Source organism: Neofelis nebulosa, chromosome 4 (genome assembly GCF_028018385.1).
Source record: "Neofelis nebulosa isolate mNeoNeb1 chromosome 4, mNeoNeb1.pri, whole genome shotgun sequence".
NCBI classification, from domain to species: Eukaryota; Metazoa; Chordata; class Mammalia; order Carnivora; family Felidae; genus Neofelis; species Neofelis nebulosa.
In genome coordinates, this window is record NC_080785.1 from 154,409,150 (window position 1) to 154,426,254 (window position 17,105).

Consider the following 17,105-nt stretch of genomic DNA (forward strand, 5'->3'; position numbering starts at 1 on the left):
GCGTAACAGAGTGACACTCCAGGTCACACAGCTGGCGGTGGTGGAGCCAGCTGGGAACCCAGAGGGCCTGCCTCCAGGCTCTGGACTCAACCGTATGCCCTCCTGCTTCTCGCGAAGGAGTGTCCAAGCTCCCACTGCCCAGCCCAGAGAAGGGGCTCAGTAGAAACAGTGGATGGTTGGATGGATGGATGGATGGATGGATGGACGGACAAGCAAGAGGGAAATGAAGGGCAGGGCTAGAGCTTTGAGGAGGAGCCCCTGGGCCTTCTCAGCATGGCAGCGGGAGCAGCGTGTGCCGTCTCTGGGAAGCACTACATCAAAGCACCAGATGTGGGTCAGCAGTGAAGGGCTGGAGGGCAGGACGTTGGGAATGTAGGGACACGAGCTGGAGGGGCAGCCGAGGAAGGAAGTGGGGGAGAAGAGCACACTGGTTGGGCGTGTGCCATGCACCAGGGCCCCACGTCCTGGAGACAGGAGACGGGGGTGGTTAAGGTTGCTGGCACACATCCCTTTTGTGTCTTCTGGCTTTGGCATAAGCCCTTGTCGGGGCCACCTTTTGTAGGAGACCTGCCTGACCAGCACCAGCCACATCCTCTGTGAGTGGGGCCCTGGGCTGGTGGCCACATCCCCCCTACGGGGCACCCTTCCCAGCCCACTTGGCTTTTAGCAGAATGACTAGATAGCATATTCTAGAAGAGAGCCATACCACCCCTCACCACCTTCAGGCCCTGAACTCCAGGGCTTGTGGCCAAGGGCGTCCACACACGAGAGGCTAAGAGCACGAACTTTCCCTCCTTGCCCCCCTCCTTCCCCTCTCCTGCCCCTCCCCTGCCCCATGAACACACACGCACCTTGAATTAGCAGGACTCAGGGGCACAGGCCCAGCATTTCCAGAGAACGGCCTCCGGAGCTCCAGAGCTCAGTGACTGTGAGCCCCGGCCCCCTGCAGGGCAGCGGGATGGGGCAGCGGTCAGGCGAGTGGGTGCGGGTCCGCCAGGCGCGCGGGCCCTGCCCTTCCCTCTGTGGGCCTTAGCTGAGCCCCGTCTCCTGTGCGGTGGCCGTGAGCACAGATGCCACCTCGTGAGGATTCCCTGCGGGTTGTGGGCGCGGCGGAGGAGAGGCGCACTGAGGGCGGAACGCAGTCCTGTGCCCCGGGCAGGCCCCTAGTTACCGCTGGAGGTGGCCGTGCTGCTGTGACAAACCCTGGCCTGGTGCCCTTGCAGAGAGTTCTGAACCGTGGACGGTAGAACACGCTCAGGTGGCCGGGGGGGCTGAAACCCATGCTCCCCCAGAGACCTCTTCTCAGTGTCTGCTCTCTCCGCCCACCCCCTCCCCGTGCAGCCCCCCGCCACCCCCAACGGCTGCAGAGCAGCAACCCTGCGGCTTTTCTGCACCCACGCCCCAGGGCAGTCGGTGCTGACGTCCCAGGACCCCCCCGGACCCTTTGCCCGGGGAGAAGTCTGCCGGACAAACGGGGTGAGGGGCCCAGGCCTCCCTGCGGGGCCCCTCCCCACCCAGCCAGGTCACCGCAGCCCCCCGCGGAGGCCCCAGCGGCAGCCGCTGCCCTCGGGCTTCTGCGTCTGCGTGACACCCTCCTTTTCCACTTCTGTTTCCTCAGGTTTGTCTCCAAGAAAGTGTTTTATCACTTGACGGTTGACAGGCCTGTGATCTACGATGGAAGCGATTTCCCGTAGGCTCAAGCACCTGGTTTCACTTTATCCACAGGAAACACTACTCTTGCTCACCTGTCACATAAAGCACTAAAAAAAAAAAAAAAAAAAGGCAGCGGCTCCAAAGCTGACGGGCCACCCCTCAGAGCTGCTCTGTCTGGAGCACCTTGTACTCAGAACTTCGCACCGTCACTCTGAGCCTCCGTGGCTTTTAAGGGCTCAAGCACCGTTTCCCGTGATTAGGGACCCGACTATCCTCACGCCCAAAGGGACACTCACTCTGCCAAAGGTTTAAACCCTCAGGAGACCATCGGCCTCTCCCGGAGCCACAGCTGGCTCCAGGCCGCCCCCGTGGAGAGTTGCACAGGCCAGAGGCCATGATCCCAACTTGTGCCCAGGGAGAGAAAGGCCCCACTCTGCCCAGCAGGGGCCAGGCGTCCTGGGCGACCATGAGCCGGGATGTCCTGGCCAGACCCTGTTGAGTCCTCAGGCCGTGAGGCCCTTGGTCCTCCCAGGAAAAGGAGGCCACGGGGCCATCCTGAGAGTCAGGGCGCCTGGGGGGCCCCTCCGGCGACTCCCTCCAGCCTCTTCCCGTCATGCCTCTGTCCCTTCCTGCCCCAGTAAATTTGGGGCTGCTTCAAACTCAACAGTTTTGGAGGGGCCTCGAGCTCCACTTTCTTCCTGGCTCTTCTGTCTGCAAAGTCCTGTCCTCGCGCAAAGCCCTTCACTCAGGCAGGCCCCTCAGCCACCCCCCTGAGGACGCGCACTGCGGCGCTGTCTCTGCATGGGCGGCTGAAGCCCCGAAGCCGGCTAACCCTGACAGCCTGACCGACAGGCAGCATCGCGCCTTGGCCCTTAGGACGCACTGTTCAGCTGATGGGCTCTTTGTATAAATAAGAGCTTCTGCCCCACCTTCAGACGTGTTTAGTAACGGTCATAATCTGGGTAAGAACCACTTTCAAAACTCGGGGCCTTCTTAACAAAAGTCTTTGGTAACCCAAGCGTAACAGGCATCACTCACGAATCTCCTTTGACTTCACTCCTCGGCCCCCACTTGCCACCCGCCTGCTCCCCAGCACCCCGTTTGCCCACTTCCCGTGGCTCAGCCTACACTTGACCCCCGGGAGCCATCTCCCCTTGGGGCCGAGGAATCCTGTGTCCTTTTCCTGGAAGGACATAGCCTTCCCGCTGTCCGCGGCCCTCCTCTTCTCCCGCCCTACAGAGCTCACCTTCGATGGCCTCTTTGTGCCTGGTTCGCAGAGGCCAGAGCCCGAAGTCGGAGCTCAGACACTTCCACAGGTGAGCGGGGCATCTGGAGCGGCCCCCTTCGGACAGGTCAGGGACCCCAGGCCACGTCCAGCACAGACCCCTAAGCTACCAGCCAGCAGAGAGGACTCGTGGGGCAGGGGTGGGGGAAGTAACCTCCATGATAGACTTGGAGCTGTCGCTTAACTGGGGACGTGGCTAGGGCAGGGCAAGGGGGTTGGTTAACAGAACCTTCCGGAGACATCAACCCAGAGAAAAGCCGAGCCTCTCGTGCTCTTTCCTTGGAGCGGCCGCCCACGGCAGAAAGCCACCAGGGTCTCTAGCATCTCCCAGTGGCCCAGGCCTTGACCGTGCTCACCGCCAAGGCAAGATGCGGCCGGGCTCCCAGAGACTCTCCCGAGCCCCACGCCTGCCCTCCCCGGTGTGCCACATGGCCTGAGGATGGTTCCAGAGTAAACCATGCCGCCTTTGAGCCCACCCTCTCCCCTGGAAAGGGTAATCAGAATTAGTGGCTGCCCGTAATAACAAAACCCACAAAAGAGAAGCCAGAGCGGGCTGGAGTCTTGTTCTGAGTGCTTTCCCAGGATGCCATGCTGACTGGCCAGCTGATGGTGCCCCCAACCATCCTGTGCAGCTAATGGCTCCTGTGTTTCCTGAGAAAGGCCTGGAACATTCCATCCAAGCCCCCTCGTGAACCTCTGTCAGTCAGTCCGGCAGGGGCCCAACAACACGCTTAGCGCGCCCGGTTCTTGCGAAGCCAGCCCAGAGCCGCTGCTCCAGGAGCACAGGGGCCCCTGGTGGCGTGCAGTGCCCCCGCTCCGGAACGCTGACCCTGACCGCAGTTGTTCAGAGGGTCGCCCGATCCCCCGGCGGTCACGTCCCGGCTCCATATCCTATTTATTGTTTGTGCTGGACAGACTCTTCTCCCTCGTTACTTTGCAGCGTGAGCTCGAGTTTGCTGTGCGTTACGCAGCTAGAGAGAACACGTTGGCCTGTTTCAGTGTGGCTTGTACGAATAGCTTTATTCTCATTTTAAACAGGTTCTCGACTTTTCTGAGGTTTGGGGGTGGGGGGAGTTTTCCAAAACCGCAGATGACAATGCAGAACAACCATTGAAGGTGGTAGCCCCAGCCAGGAGACTGAATGACACTAGAAATCATCAGGAGGAGACCTCCTTGGGACCCCAGATCACTATGCAAAACAAAACGAAACGCAACAAGAACCCAGAAGCCCCTGGATGGCCGGCTCTCTGAATAACAGTCACTCACCCTGTAGTACTCCTGCCGGCTGCCTGGTCCACCTCTGGCTCAGAAGCCGCTTCCCCGCCAACCTTCCCCAAGGACACAGCCTCTAAGGCACCCCCACCCATAGCAAGGAAGGGTGTCGGGATAAAGCGTGGCCTCTGCAGAGCCCTCGTGGCTGGATCCCGCTGGCCTCCCGGTCACCTGGATCACGAGCAGGCAAAGAAATGCCCAAGAAGGAATCTGGAACTGAAACAGCCCACCAGGCTTGAAAAGTAGAAAGGGAAAAAGCCACACGCTGCACCTGAAGAAGAAAGGGAATGGTTTTCCTGAACGCTTCCAGTTATCCCCTCGCCTAGGGTGGGGAAGTCATCCTAGACTCAACGGAAAGGAAATCCCCATTTGGGAGTGAGATCTCAGCGCCTGCGTTTTACGCGAAACTGGTTAGGTGTCCGCTGAGTTTTAAAGTGTTTTTAGGAGTTTCATTTTTTAAGGCCCACCTTGGTACCCACACGTGAGAATCCCACCCTTGGCTCGGAGGTGTTGAGAATTAAGGCAGAGAGAAGCCATCCGTGATTCCAAGAACCAGGAGTCTTGCAGCAGAAACGAGCCAGCCAGCCAGGTTCGCAAAAACACTTAACCCCGAAAGGCACTTTTTAGTGGCGCCTTGGGTAAGTTTTTTCGTGGCGTTGTGATTCTTCCGAGGAAACGGGAATCATGCCTCTTCCCTTGTAATGGCTCTTGAAAAAATAGTGAAGTCTATCTTTAAATTTCGGGAGACATCGCTTCCTTAGACACAGGCTTCCTTAGAACCTTAGGATGAGTGTTATCCAGAGATGCCCCTGCCTCTGGGGGCTGCACAGCGACGCCCAGGCCTTGGCTGGGCAGCTTCCAAATCAGAATTGCACTTTAATTGACTAACCCTCCATTCTCGAGGCCTTACGGGATAGTGGGTCTGGGGACCCATTGCGTTCTTACCTGCCAAAGAACTACCCAGGAGCACATCAAATTGCCAACACCCCACCTGCATGGCGGGGGAGGGGGGGAGGTGAGAAACTTTTGTACCCCAAACATACTTCTTTATAGCATCTGCGGCACTGTTTGGAACTGTTTTCTTTTTAACCTCAGGATTTAAATAAAGCAAACACTATGACACAGGGAGTAGCGTCGTCTTTCTTTGCACCAGGACCCGAGGCGAGTGACGAAGTTACCCAAACCGGACCGGGGGTGTGGAGTCACCCTGCTGGGACATAGAGCATCGGCTTGTACCCCGGCTTTTTAGAAGGGCTCGAGCCACCAGATGCTCCGGGAGGTTTGCCGTGTGGCCTGGCATCTGGGTACTCCCACCCCCGCCAACCGTGAGGTCGGCGTTCAGGCCTGCTGGAGTCAAGGCATCCTTCCAACCCGGCTGCTCTCCGCCAGATGAGCAGAGAACACAATGGTGACCTACCAGGACGGTGTGGGGGAGGGGGGGAAGGTCATGGATGCCCTAAAACCATGCTCAGTTGGCCTGTGGTACAAAGCTGGGCAAAACCACAGGGCCACGGCAGCTGGCGGAGGAAGGAGTCACGTTCCCACCGTAACTTAACGCCTACTCCTGCTGAATCAGCAGAGACCTGACACAGACCCAGAAGGGGCGGGACCCCGTCACCCCTGGACTGGTCAGATGGAGCACACTCACCCCACACCCCGCATCTGAGGATCACAGCCCCCCTTCCCTCCCTCTCCCTTCCTCCTCCAACCCTCCCCCGGCGCCCAGATTCTCATGTGGCCTCTTCTCTGATCAGCTACACAGGAATAAGTTCTATTTTCTGTAACCGTAACCATGTTCTCCCTTGAGGGCAGGCACCGTGTTTCCTTCATCTCCTTCCTTTCAGCCCCACAGCGTCAAGCATCATGCCAGACACAGAAGCGCTCAGCAGTTACCCAGTCAATGAGGCCACCAGCCGGTCCCCATGCTTGGTCAGCTCTGAGGCCATCGCCAATCCCATTGGCCAACTTGGCCAGGGACAGGAGCCCCTGTAGCCCCCATGGCACAGAAGGGCAAGCCTCCAGGAGGGGGTGTGGGGAGAATGGAGGTGAGCTGGTCTCTCGATCCTGCCCCCCCTACCCCCTCTTGTGTTAGCGATGCCCTCAAGTCAAGCCTCTTACTGTCCCACGAGCAGGTTGAAGGAATGGAAGATTGGTTTATCCAAATGCCCAAAACAATGCAGCGGGAGTTCTTGGGTACTAATCCCTCCAGAGACTTGGTGACCACATGGGCCTGGGGGCTGAAAGAGAACCAGCTGAGACACACGTAGCTGTGTCCCTGCCCCTGAGGCTGGGATCCGGGAGCCTCCATATCAAAATCCCCATTGCGCCGGGGCGCCTGGGTGGCTCAGTCGGTTGAGCGTCCGACTTCAGCTCAGGTCACGATCTCGCGGTCCGTGAGTTCGAGCCCCGCGTCAGGCTCTGGGCTGATGGCTCAGAGCCTGGAGCCTGCTTCCCATTCTGTGTCTCCCTCTCTCTTTGCCCCTCCCCCATTCATGCTCTGTCTCTCTCTGTCTCAAAAATTAAAAAAATGTTAAAAACAAAAAAAAACAAAATCCCCATTGCGCCTAAACCACGGAGCAGCCCAAGATGACCAGAGTCTGCCCCAGATTCTCCAAGGCCCACATTCCATTCCAGGGATCTCGGCCTAGCTCAGGTCCCACAGGCTCCGTGGCACCTGCTGCTGCCTTGTCCCTCCTGGCCATGTTGCCCTGTGGCGCCCAGGTTCCCCAGGGGACTCAAAAGGAAACTCTCGGCAGGTCTGCCCTTTCGGTTTGAAGATGCGTGGGAAAAATCTGGCGAGGGGAGTTTGCCACCCACACAGATCGGTGAAACCTGTCACCCTAGATGAGAAAATGGACTTTTTTTTTGTTTGTTTGAGAGAGAGCAGTTGAGCCGAAGCCATCAGAAGCCAGGCGGAGAGCACAGCTATCATGAAAGCCGTTCAAAGTGGGTTAGGGTTGACAGAAAGGTCAGCCTTCTGTGTTCCCCACACGGTGGTTTCTGGAGGAGGGTGAACCCGAGCACAAGTGTGATCGCCGGCCTCTGGGGTTTGATACCTGTACCCCCGTCTCTCCCCAGCCCCCCTCCTTACCCCCCCCCCCCCCCCCGCGCTCTGCGGGAGGACGGGGCCCTGGTGTGGTTTCCTCACACCTTCGGGCATGTATGGACTGCGGTTGTCTCAGACGCGGCAGCCCCATCTGAAGCCTGGAATGAACTGTCTTCTTTGCTAAAAAAGAAAAAAAAAAAAAAGAACAAAGTCAGGCATCAGCAAACCCAGTGCACGTGAGCGTCCTTACCAAAAGGAAGGCCTCGGACCCAGACCAGGTGGGGCTTGCGGGCCTGTGGCTCCCTAGAATCACCAAAGGGAAGGCAATTTCAAGTCAGGAGGGCCTCCCTCGCTTTCTGCCGAGGAGGAAGCCTCCGGCTGAACCACGAAAAGAGAAGGAAGTTTCCCGCAAGGGCCCGGATACCTGTCGGCCAGGTCGGTGGAACAGGTACTGTCTTCTTCCCAGGAGAAAGGAAGGGGTGAGGGGAGGGGAGACGGGGGGAGGTAGTGAGGAAAGAGAGGTACATGGGAGGGGCCTCCCAGAGGCCTCGGGGAGGGCCGGGCTGGAGTCTGGGTTAGCAGAACTCACCTTTCTCATCGGAGAAAATGGCAGCGTACGTGTGGCCAAGGCCAACCGCCACATCCAGCGGAGACAACATTTAAATAGAAGGAAGACCTGGACGGTTTGCCAAAAAGACACGGAAGGCGGTGGCTGGAGACACGGGAAAGGTAGTCGGGTTTGTTCCTGTGTCTCTGGGCTTGGCTTCAGGGCTTCCTATGCTCTCACAGAAAGGCCCTGAGGAGGGACGGCAGCCAGAGTCCTCCCCCCGCCGCCAGGCCTTTGCACAAGGGACGGGGTCCATGTGTGGGACCAGAGGTCTTGGCAGGGACCGCCCTTCTCCACCAGCAAGGACCCCCATGGAACCGTTGGGTGTTCTCAGAACGAGGACCACACGCTCACGGCCATGCCAACTCTGGTTCATCAGGCTGAGCCACCCAGAAGCCTGCTAGTGGATCAGCGCAGGTGACCCGCTGGGCCACCCCGAGGTCCTTGAGGGTCACTGCCGTGTCACCACTGCAGTCAGAACTTCAGGAAAGGGGTGAAACGAACTCCTGGATCTGTCCTCGAATTTCACTCCGCCAGTGACCCCTGAACCTTGGAACGGGGACTTCTCCAACCTCAGCCCGTTGGCCCAAGCGCGGGGACACAGGAGCAGCGACTTCCTTCTTGGAGAGGAAGCTACTTCCAAACAAACCACCGGGGAGGAAACTGTTCTACGGGCAAAAGTTTTCACAGCCGCCATTTCTTCCACGGCTCGTGTTTGCCTTCAAGGACATGTCGCTCACTGACAGATCGTTCCTCAATGGGGAAACATCCCCTGCCCCAAATCCAAAGTGGCTCCATCCATGTCCAAAATTTCAGAGTTCCAGGAAGAAACGGGAGTTCAGTGCCGACGGATACGTGACGGGGGAGGTCGGGTCAAACATGGGCTCCTCACCCGGTCAGGGACCAGAACTCAGAAGGTCCGGGAACTTGGATAGGGGGAAAATGGCCTCTTTCCCCTGACTCTGCACTAAAATGTAGATCTTCCCCCACCGTGAATGTAAACAACGTGTCACACTAGCACATGTCAGCAAGGGCTGTGATTTCATCGCCAATGGAAATGACAGATGTTTTCTATTTAACAGACTCTCAAAATCTCATCTCCGCTCTACAACAAAGGTTGTCATCACACCCGCTGGTCGATTTTACTTAATGCATTAATAATGGAAAAAAAAAAAGCACAGATGTTACTGGCTCATAAATTTGTTCTGATTTTTAGAGGATTGTATTTCGACAGAGGTTTTTTTTTCTTTTTTTTTGGAATCCTATGTATTTTGTTTTATTCACTTTAAAACATTCTAAGAAGAGGGCAGAAGGCTTTATAGGATTGCCAGAGGAGAGCATGAGACCAAAAAAAAAAAAAAAAAAAAAAAAAAAAGGTTAAGGAACTTTGGCTTCTGCCAGGTCTTTATGCAAAAGATCAGATCAGCTCCCTGCTTCACAGGTTCATGAATACAGTAGGAGCAAATATAACCAATCTAACAGGCTCTTGCCATAAGTCGGCCCAAGACCCAGGGGAGCTGTTAAGTCTGAACCATTTATGGGCTTGTTTCTACTACTGTACCATGCCGAGGTGGCTGTGGGATGGTTTTCTCTAAACTGTTTTCATTTTACTGGAATGTAGACATTCCAGTGATTTAAAACAAAACAAAACAAAAAACAAACTCCTTCATTAACCAGGATTTGCTATGGCAGCCCTTGACCTTCAAACCGTGTATCGTCCTCCACGGGAAGGGCCGTATCGGTTATTTATGGTCACGATAACATTGCAAAACAAGCAACCTCAAAACCAGCGGCTTAAACCCTCAGCGTGTATTTAGCCCCCAGACCCGCAGGTGGACGTGGGCGTTCTCGTGAACTGACGCATGCTGGTCACTGAGGCGCCCGCCCTGGCCGGCCACATGTCACCTGAGCGCTCTCGAGTCTGCCGGTAGGCTGGCTGTCAGCTGGTGGCGGCTGGGCTCACCCCCACGCCTGCGGTCAGCTGTTTGGTCAAAGGCGGGGCTGGCCCGTCTACGATGGCCTTGGCCAGGTGACAGCCCTGCTCCTCGGCGTCCCCCACCCCCAGCAGGACAGCCAGGCTCGTTCAGCGGAGTGCTGGGGAGGTTTCCAGGACAGCGAAAGCAAGCACAGCCTCGTGTGCTCTCCCAGAACTTGGCACGACATCACTCGGGCCGTCTGTTGGCCCGGGGCCAGTGTCAAGGTCAGCCCGGGTTTGAGGTGTGGGAAGAGAGACCGCTCTGGACGGGAGCACTGCCAGGTGGCTCTGTAAAGGGCACGGGGCCAACAGGGGTGGAGACCACCCGAGTCACCATCTCCCGTTCTTGCACTTTCCCTTTCGCCCTAGTCTCTCCTCCTTCAGGAAAACGCTTGCCATCTTCTCCAGACACGCCCGTCCAGGTACATGAGGGCACACACGAGACTCTCCAAGGACTCATCGTCTGTGACAGCAAAGCAAGGGAGACCGCGTCAGAGGGGGTGGCTGGAAGGAGCGCACACCCACACCGCAGAAGACACGTGTTTCTGGATGAGGGCGCTAGACGCTCCACAGCAGCTTCCCCTGGAAATGGGGCTGGGGGATGGGGGGGGGAGAGGGTCTGTCCAGGCTTTGGAGGTGGTGCTGGGGGAGGCACAATTTTGCTTTTCTCGTTATACCCTTCTATACCACAGACTTATTTTTGTTACACACCAGTCTAACTTTAAAATTTTTTAAACAAATTTCTTTTTTTTTTTTTTTAAGTTTATTCTGAGAGAGAAAGAGCAGGGGAGGGGCAGAGAGAAAAGGAGAGAGGGAATCCCAAGCAGGCTCCACGCTGTCCACGCAGAGCCCAACTCGGGGCTCGTGCTCGCAAACCTGAGGTCATGACCTGGGCCGACGTCAAGAGTCGGACACTCAACCGACGGGGCCACCCAGGTGCCCCTGAAAACTAATTCCCAAAAAGAACAAATTCACATCAGCTCATGACTACACTCAATTTCCCAGTAAACAACCTACAAGCTCGAGTCATAATGAAGTTAACGTCTCTACATTCACCCAAAGGGTCACCTACTCAACAGCGAGTGTGACCACATGAAGCAAGGAAGGGAGAGCCTGGGAAGAAGCCGAAGCCTGGGCAGGATTCCTGCTCCCCTGCCCGGGGACCAGCCCGTCTAGGGCCACCCCACCCTCCTGACTCAGGGCCTGTGCGGGAACAGAGCCATGCCTGGATTCCACGGTGTGAATGGACCACCGGAACTAAATGTGCTTGAACTCCGGGGCACCTGGATGGCTCTGTCGGTTAAGCATCTGACTTCGGCTCAGGTCATGATCTCACAATTCATGAGTTTGACCCGCACCGGACTCTGTGCTGACAGCTCAGAGCCTGGAGCCTGCTTCGGATTCTGTGTCTCCCTCTCTCTCTGCTCCTCTGCTGATCGCTCTCCCTCTCCCTCCCTCTCTCTCTCTCTCTCTCAAGAATAAATAAATGTTAACAAAAATTTAAATGTACTTGAACTCCAATGGAGGAGAAAGTGCAACAGAGCATCTCAGAGGTCAGATTCTAGTATCAGAAAAACATGCCTGGATTCCTGGTGCCACTACCTACTAGCTATGGCTTGAGGCAAGTGACTGAGTCACTCTGTGCCTCAGTTTCTCCACCTGTTGAATGGGAGACCTGACAGCAGCTGCTTCAGAAGGATGTTGTGGAGACCGCATAAGATCGGAAAAGGGCCTTGCTGGGGCACCTGGCTGGCTCAGTCAGTGGAGTGTGCACCTCTTGATCTTGGGGTTGTGGGTTCGAGCCCCACAATGGGTGTAGAGATCACTTACAAAACAAAGGTCCTTGCCTAGCGGTTCCCATAAGAATCACTCAAAAATGGGACAGCTGTTCTTGAGAAAGTTGCCTACATTTACCTCCTCCTCTCCTAGGCTCTTTTGTCCCTGGGTACTGGTCAGCTAGGCAGTTGGGGGATTGAGTGACTGGGGTCGTTGAAAGACAACTTACAGAGTAGTTTGTGGTGGTTTTAACACATGACCCCAAAGCTATATAGCACTCTTCCCACAAGAGGTGGGGGCCTGTGGCTGCTCCCCAGGACTCTGGGCCAGCCTGGCACCGTTCTGACCAGTGGGGAACAGCCAGAGCCAGGTCAGAAAAAGACAGACAACTTCCCCCTGGTGCTCTTGGATCCTTGCCCAGGGGAAACCAAGGGCCGTGGAAACCAAGTACCATGACCCCCATGCTGAAGAGGCCATCTGTGGGCGCCCCACTTGCAGCCCACATACAGATGGAAAGATGGAGAGCTCTTGGGCAAGCTTTCAGGTGACTGCAACCCCAGCCAATGTCTGACTGCAACCACATGACAGATGCCACGCCCCAGATGCCCAGTCGTTTCTAAATTGGTGACCCACAAAATGGGGAACGCAATTAAGTGATTACTGCTTTAGATCACTAAGTTTTGTGGCAGCCGTAACAAGACCACAGCTGAATGGAGCACATTCAGCTCCATTTGTAAAATCACTTCTCTTCACAGACTTGTGAGTGAGCCAAAGAGAATTTTATGCCAAAGAAATATTAGGAAATCATGGGGCACCAGGGTGGCCCGGTCAGTTAAGCGTCCAACTCTTGGCTTCGGCTCAGGTCATGATCTCACGGTTGGTGAGTTCGAGCCCCACACGAGGAGCCTGCTTGGGATTCTCTCTCTCCCTCTCTGCCCCCTTCCCTCACTCATGTTGTCTCTGTCTCTCTCAAAATAAATAAATAAACTTTAAAAAATTTTAAATATTACAAAATCAATTACCCCAAAACTCAATGGCTTAAGAAAATGGTAATGATTTTATTACATCCCAGGATTCTGTGGATCAGGAGTGTGAGCAGGGCTCAGCTGGGTGATTCCCCCGTTCCATGTGGTCTTGACGGAGGCCGCTCAGTGGTATTCAGGGGGCAGATGGACAGGTCGATTTGGGAGGAAGTAGTCAGGAAAGCTGGGGTCAGGGGAGGGAGGACAAGCCACCACCAGGTGCTCTGTGTTCCAGGTGTCTGCCCGGGCTTGGGTACAGTGCTCTTGCACCTATGTGCACACACACACTCGCACACACACACACACACACACACACACACACACACCCCTCCGGCAGAGTTTGAGGGTCCACAGCTGTATGTGTTTGGGGTGGAGCCTGAAGAGAGGGAGCAGGTGGGAACCTTTTTCGATTCTGTGAGGCTGATGACATCGTCTGTTGCTGGTTCGCCCCCCGGCCCATGTTTTGAGGGAGGTGTCAGCTGGGCCTCGGCAGTCACACGGCATCAGTTAGAGATTGCGTGCGATGGTATCTGTCCATCTGTCCTTGTGCTCCCTGGAACTCGGCCTGGTATTTGGCCAAGTGTTGGTCAACGCTCCAAAGCAATGGCTGGTTTGTCTGACCATGGCAGGCAAGGCAGGATGGCAACACGGGGCAGAAGCCAAGGCTTGAGAGCCTGGCATACCCTGTCGTGAACTGCGTGACCTTGGGCAAGTTACTAACACATCTGAGACTCAGTCCCTTCGTCTGTAAAATGAGGTTAATCACAGTACCTACCAGGCCTGGAGAGAGCGAGCAGGGGACAGTGGCTGAAAGGTCCTGGGCTGGGGGGAGACCGTGTCTGTCCTGCACACCGAGACCCTGACCTGCCATCGGTGCACAAGATCTCTGACGACTCAATTAAGACCAGGCACAGCCTGAGCCCCCAGCCTTCTGAGATGGGTTCTGTGACGGGTGCTCACCGCCCGTTGCTCTCAGACACCCCGTGCTCTGAACCCATCAGGTCTTAGATGGGCTCTCAGGATGGGTAGCCCCCGGTGAAAGATTGTTACGGGCTGACTTCTCTAGAAGCAGACACTGAGCTGGAGTTCAAGGTGCAAGATGTTGATCAGGGATCAACACCCACGGAAGGAGGTGGGAAGAGACGGGATTGAGCAGAAGGAGGCTCAACGGCGATGCGAGGCTGACGATCCTCCACCAGCGGGCCAGGCAGGCAGGGAGCTCTGGAGCAGCTGCGCCTATCAGAGCGCCTGGCAGCCTGACGCTCTCTATCCCCCGCCTCTCAGGCATTGGCTGCAGTGGCCTGGGGTGACATGGCTCTGGCCAGAGCTGCTCTCTGCAGCACAGGGGAGCACAGGCGGACCCTGGAGGAGCTGCCAGCTGGCGATTATGTGCGGACCACATTCGCTGCAAGCCCTTGAGGGGAAATTCAGTTGATGGGGAACCTCCACCCAACCAGAGGGACTTCTTACTTGGCCCCTGGTACCACAATCGAGTGTAACAAGTAAGCACGTTAAGGGCGGAAGAGAGCTCATCGAGAGTCTAATGTTGGAGAGATACATCTGCATATCTTTTGTAGGTTTTAATGATATAAAAGCAAAGAAAGACATGGAATGGGACATTGGCTCTTGGGGCACCTGTACCCATAAAATAGACCTGATTAGAGAAACAGTCCCGGTTCCGGGAGGATGCAGGCTCAGACCTCACTCAACTGCAACGGGAGGGGCCGACGGGATGGGGGAGAAAGGATGGTATGGCACAAGCACCGTTGCCTCTTGGTTGTGATGGCAACCGCACTCTACAGCCACGGTGCTTACTGATCATGCACCGCAAACAACTTGAATAAAGAGAGATTTCTCTTGAGCATCTAACGTGCATAAGGTTGGGGCACCCGGGTGGCTCAGCCACTTGAGCATCTGACTCTTGATTTCAGCTCAGGTCATGATCTCTCATGGCTCATGGGATCAAGCCCTGCATCAGACTCCGTGCTGGGCTTGGAGTCTGCTTGGGATTCTCTCCCTCTCCCTCTGCCCCTCTGTTGCTCGTGACCTCTCTGAATAAATAAATAAATAAATAAATAAATAAATAAGGTGTGTGTGCTGGAGCCCCTTGACCAGAGTGTAGGAGAAGGAGGAGACGCTCCAATGGAGAGAGGTCAAGTCCAGTGCGGGACAGAAATCCTCAGGCACCGAGCCAGGGGAGGTGGGGGATACTTTTGCCCTTCCTTTGCCCTGGACCCCATGGGAAGCTCCAACTTATGAGGCCAAATCAGAATTAGAGAACCAAGCACAGCATTCAAAGATTATAAACACAAAAGGGCCGTGTGGACACATGTGACAGCTTTTCATTTCTTGGAGCCAAAAGTCGATGATGTCCAAAGGTTTCATGCTTCGTGACAGCCTTTACTGGGTGTTTAAGCCCATCGTGGAGCCACTACCCATCACCACCACACTGCAGTGGTGATGGCCTCCAGAGAACGGGGACCAGATCCAGGGAAGGAGCCCACTGGAGCTGGTTGCTTCCTTGAGCAGGACTATTTGTAACAACTGCCATGGGCAAATAGAAGACATTATAACCGCACACCTGTCTTGCAAAAGCCAACAGGCAGCAACCCAGGCCACTCACCAGGCTGTGGGAAAGCACTGGGTCCAGTCCTGCTCAGCCCGCCCACCCTTGACCACTGGCTCCTCTCAGGCTGCCCGTAGACAACAGGACTGCATTACTGCCCTAAGGACATAACATCCCATTGCTCAAGGTTGCCAGTCTTTACTCTTAAAAAGTTTCCTGATGGCTGAGTTCGGACACACGAAATACACATTTGAGAAACGACCAGTTTTACATTTTAACGAATTTATTACTTCAACATAGTGTATCTTCTACATACAAGGCATTATGTGCGGTGTGAGGGCGTTGGGCACATACACCAGATCAGGAACACACATGAAGATCCTTGTTGCTCTTTGGCAACCTGACGAGGTCGCCATATGCAACTTGTCCTGGGAACTATCTACACACCAGTCTTTAAGCCATACAAGGACACCTCATGTTTGTCAGCCAAGGGATATCACCTGATAGAGCCTTCCATACTATCTTCCGTGTTGGAGGCCACATGGCGCTTGGCTTTTCCACATTGCTAGAGTGTAAGCATCTTGAGGGAAAGCATATTGTAACCCTGTTGGGTGAGTAGAGAGGGTCTGGCTCCTAGTATAGACACAAATGTTTGCTGAGTGACTTAGCATTCTGCAGGCCTGAAAGGCAGCCCAAGACACCAAATCTCCAGTCATCCAAGTCGACTACATCAAAACAACAAACCCACTTGGATGTACATGTTGTGATGTATGGACTTAAAATTAGTTTTCTAAAAAAAATTTTGGTAAAAAAGACAATCTCTCTTTTGGCAATGAAAACACATCACATTTCATTCAGTTTCTTGGTTGTTCTCCTTTATAAAGTTCTAGTCAAACGTAATCGTATATGATAACCCTCTTTTATCTTTATTTCAAAAGGTACTCACACCGCGTATTCTCTCGAAATGTTGAGTGGCTTAAATCTGCTACCAACACCTAGATTAGTTTGAATGTAAAATGGTCCTATTTATGCAATCATTTAAAAATGAAAACAGTTTGCCACAAAACATACTTTCAGTCTTTGCCATATGATTCAATCGCAGCCTGTCTTTAATCCTCCTTTGGAGCTGTTAGGTCCGGGATGATGCAATAGTGACAGTCATGTCCTAAAGGAAACCCTTGGAACTAAGCATGACCACCATGCGTCCCAGTGTGACCCAGGGTTTGACATTCTCATGGTGTCCCACATCCCCTTCCTTAAAAATCAGAGAGGGGAAAAGTATAGTCCCCGGCATTTTTTTCCAACTCATGGGCATTGGCCAAATGTGCGTTATGTCTCAACTCTCACTAAATCTCCATTACAGTGTCTCTTAGGTAAATCTGAGCCAGCGTAGACCCAGCAAGCACATCATGGCTCACCCCTTTCTCCCTCCATCTCTCCCCACTTCCTCAGCTCCACCAGGGCCCCCGTGACACATATCAGAAGCACAGTATCAGAAGCGCGCTGAATGGCAAAGCCAAACTAGGTCGTGTTCTTTCCACCTAACTGCACAATGTTATTTAGGTTTGGCCCATACTTGTTGCTTATTCTCCTGGGTTCCTTCAAAGCCGCCTGGGTCTCCTGGAAATGGTAGCCGAGCGATGGCTCTGTCCATACAGTGGCCTTGGGGACATCACCCTCCCCCCTACTGTAAGTGGTGTTTCTTGCACTGGGGCCCACGTCGTTGGGCTGGTCCCAGACCAATGCTTGTTTACCTCCAGCCTCCTGCACACGGGGTAGGTTAGCAAGGTCTTTGTGTCACTGCCCATGTTCTGCTCCCTTCATTTCTCACTGACGCACACTTGAGACATGGACTGGGAGGGGGAAGATGAGGTGGCAGAGTCCAGGCTTCGGTGCCACCTTT

General features: G+C 54.9%; 1 protein-coding gene and 1 long non-coding RNA gene across 2 annotated transcripts in view; both read left to right on the forward strand.

Moving 5' to 3' along the window:
• FYCO1 (FYVE and coiled-coil domain autophagy adaptor 1) overlaps positions 1-3,136 on the forward strand; it is a 72,304-nt gene extending 69,168 nt beyond the window's left edge. Inside the window, exon 18 of the mRNA XM_058727225.1 lies at positions 1,619-3,136. Within this exon, the coding sequence (XP_058583208.1) occupies positions 1,619-1,694 (76 nt within the window). The 3' untranslated portion in view covers positions 1,695-3,136. The remainder of the gene's footprint in view (positions 1-1,618) is intronic.
• Positions 3,137-3,138: 2 nt separating this feature from the next.
• LOC131510278 (uncharacterized) lies at positions 3,139-9,092 on the forward strand. Its single transcript, XR_009260974.1, has 2 exons — positions 3,139-6,255; positions 6,967-9,092. It is a non-coding gene; the product is annotated as an uncharacterized LOC131510278 (long non-coding RNA).
• Positions 9,093-17,105: the final 8,013 nt, after the last annotated feature.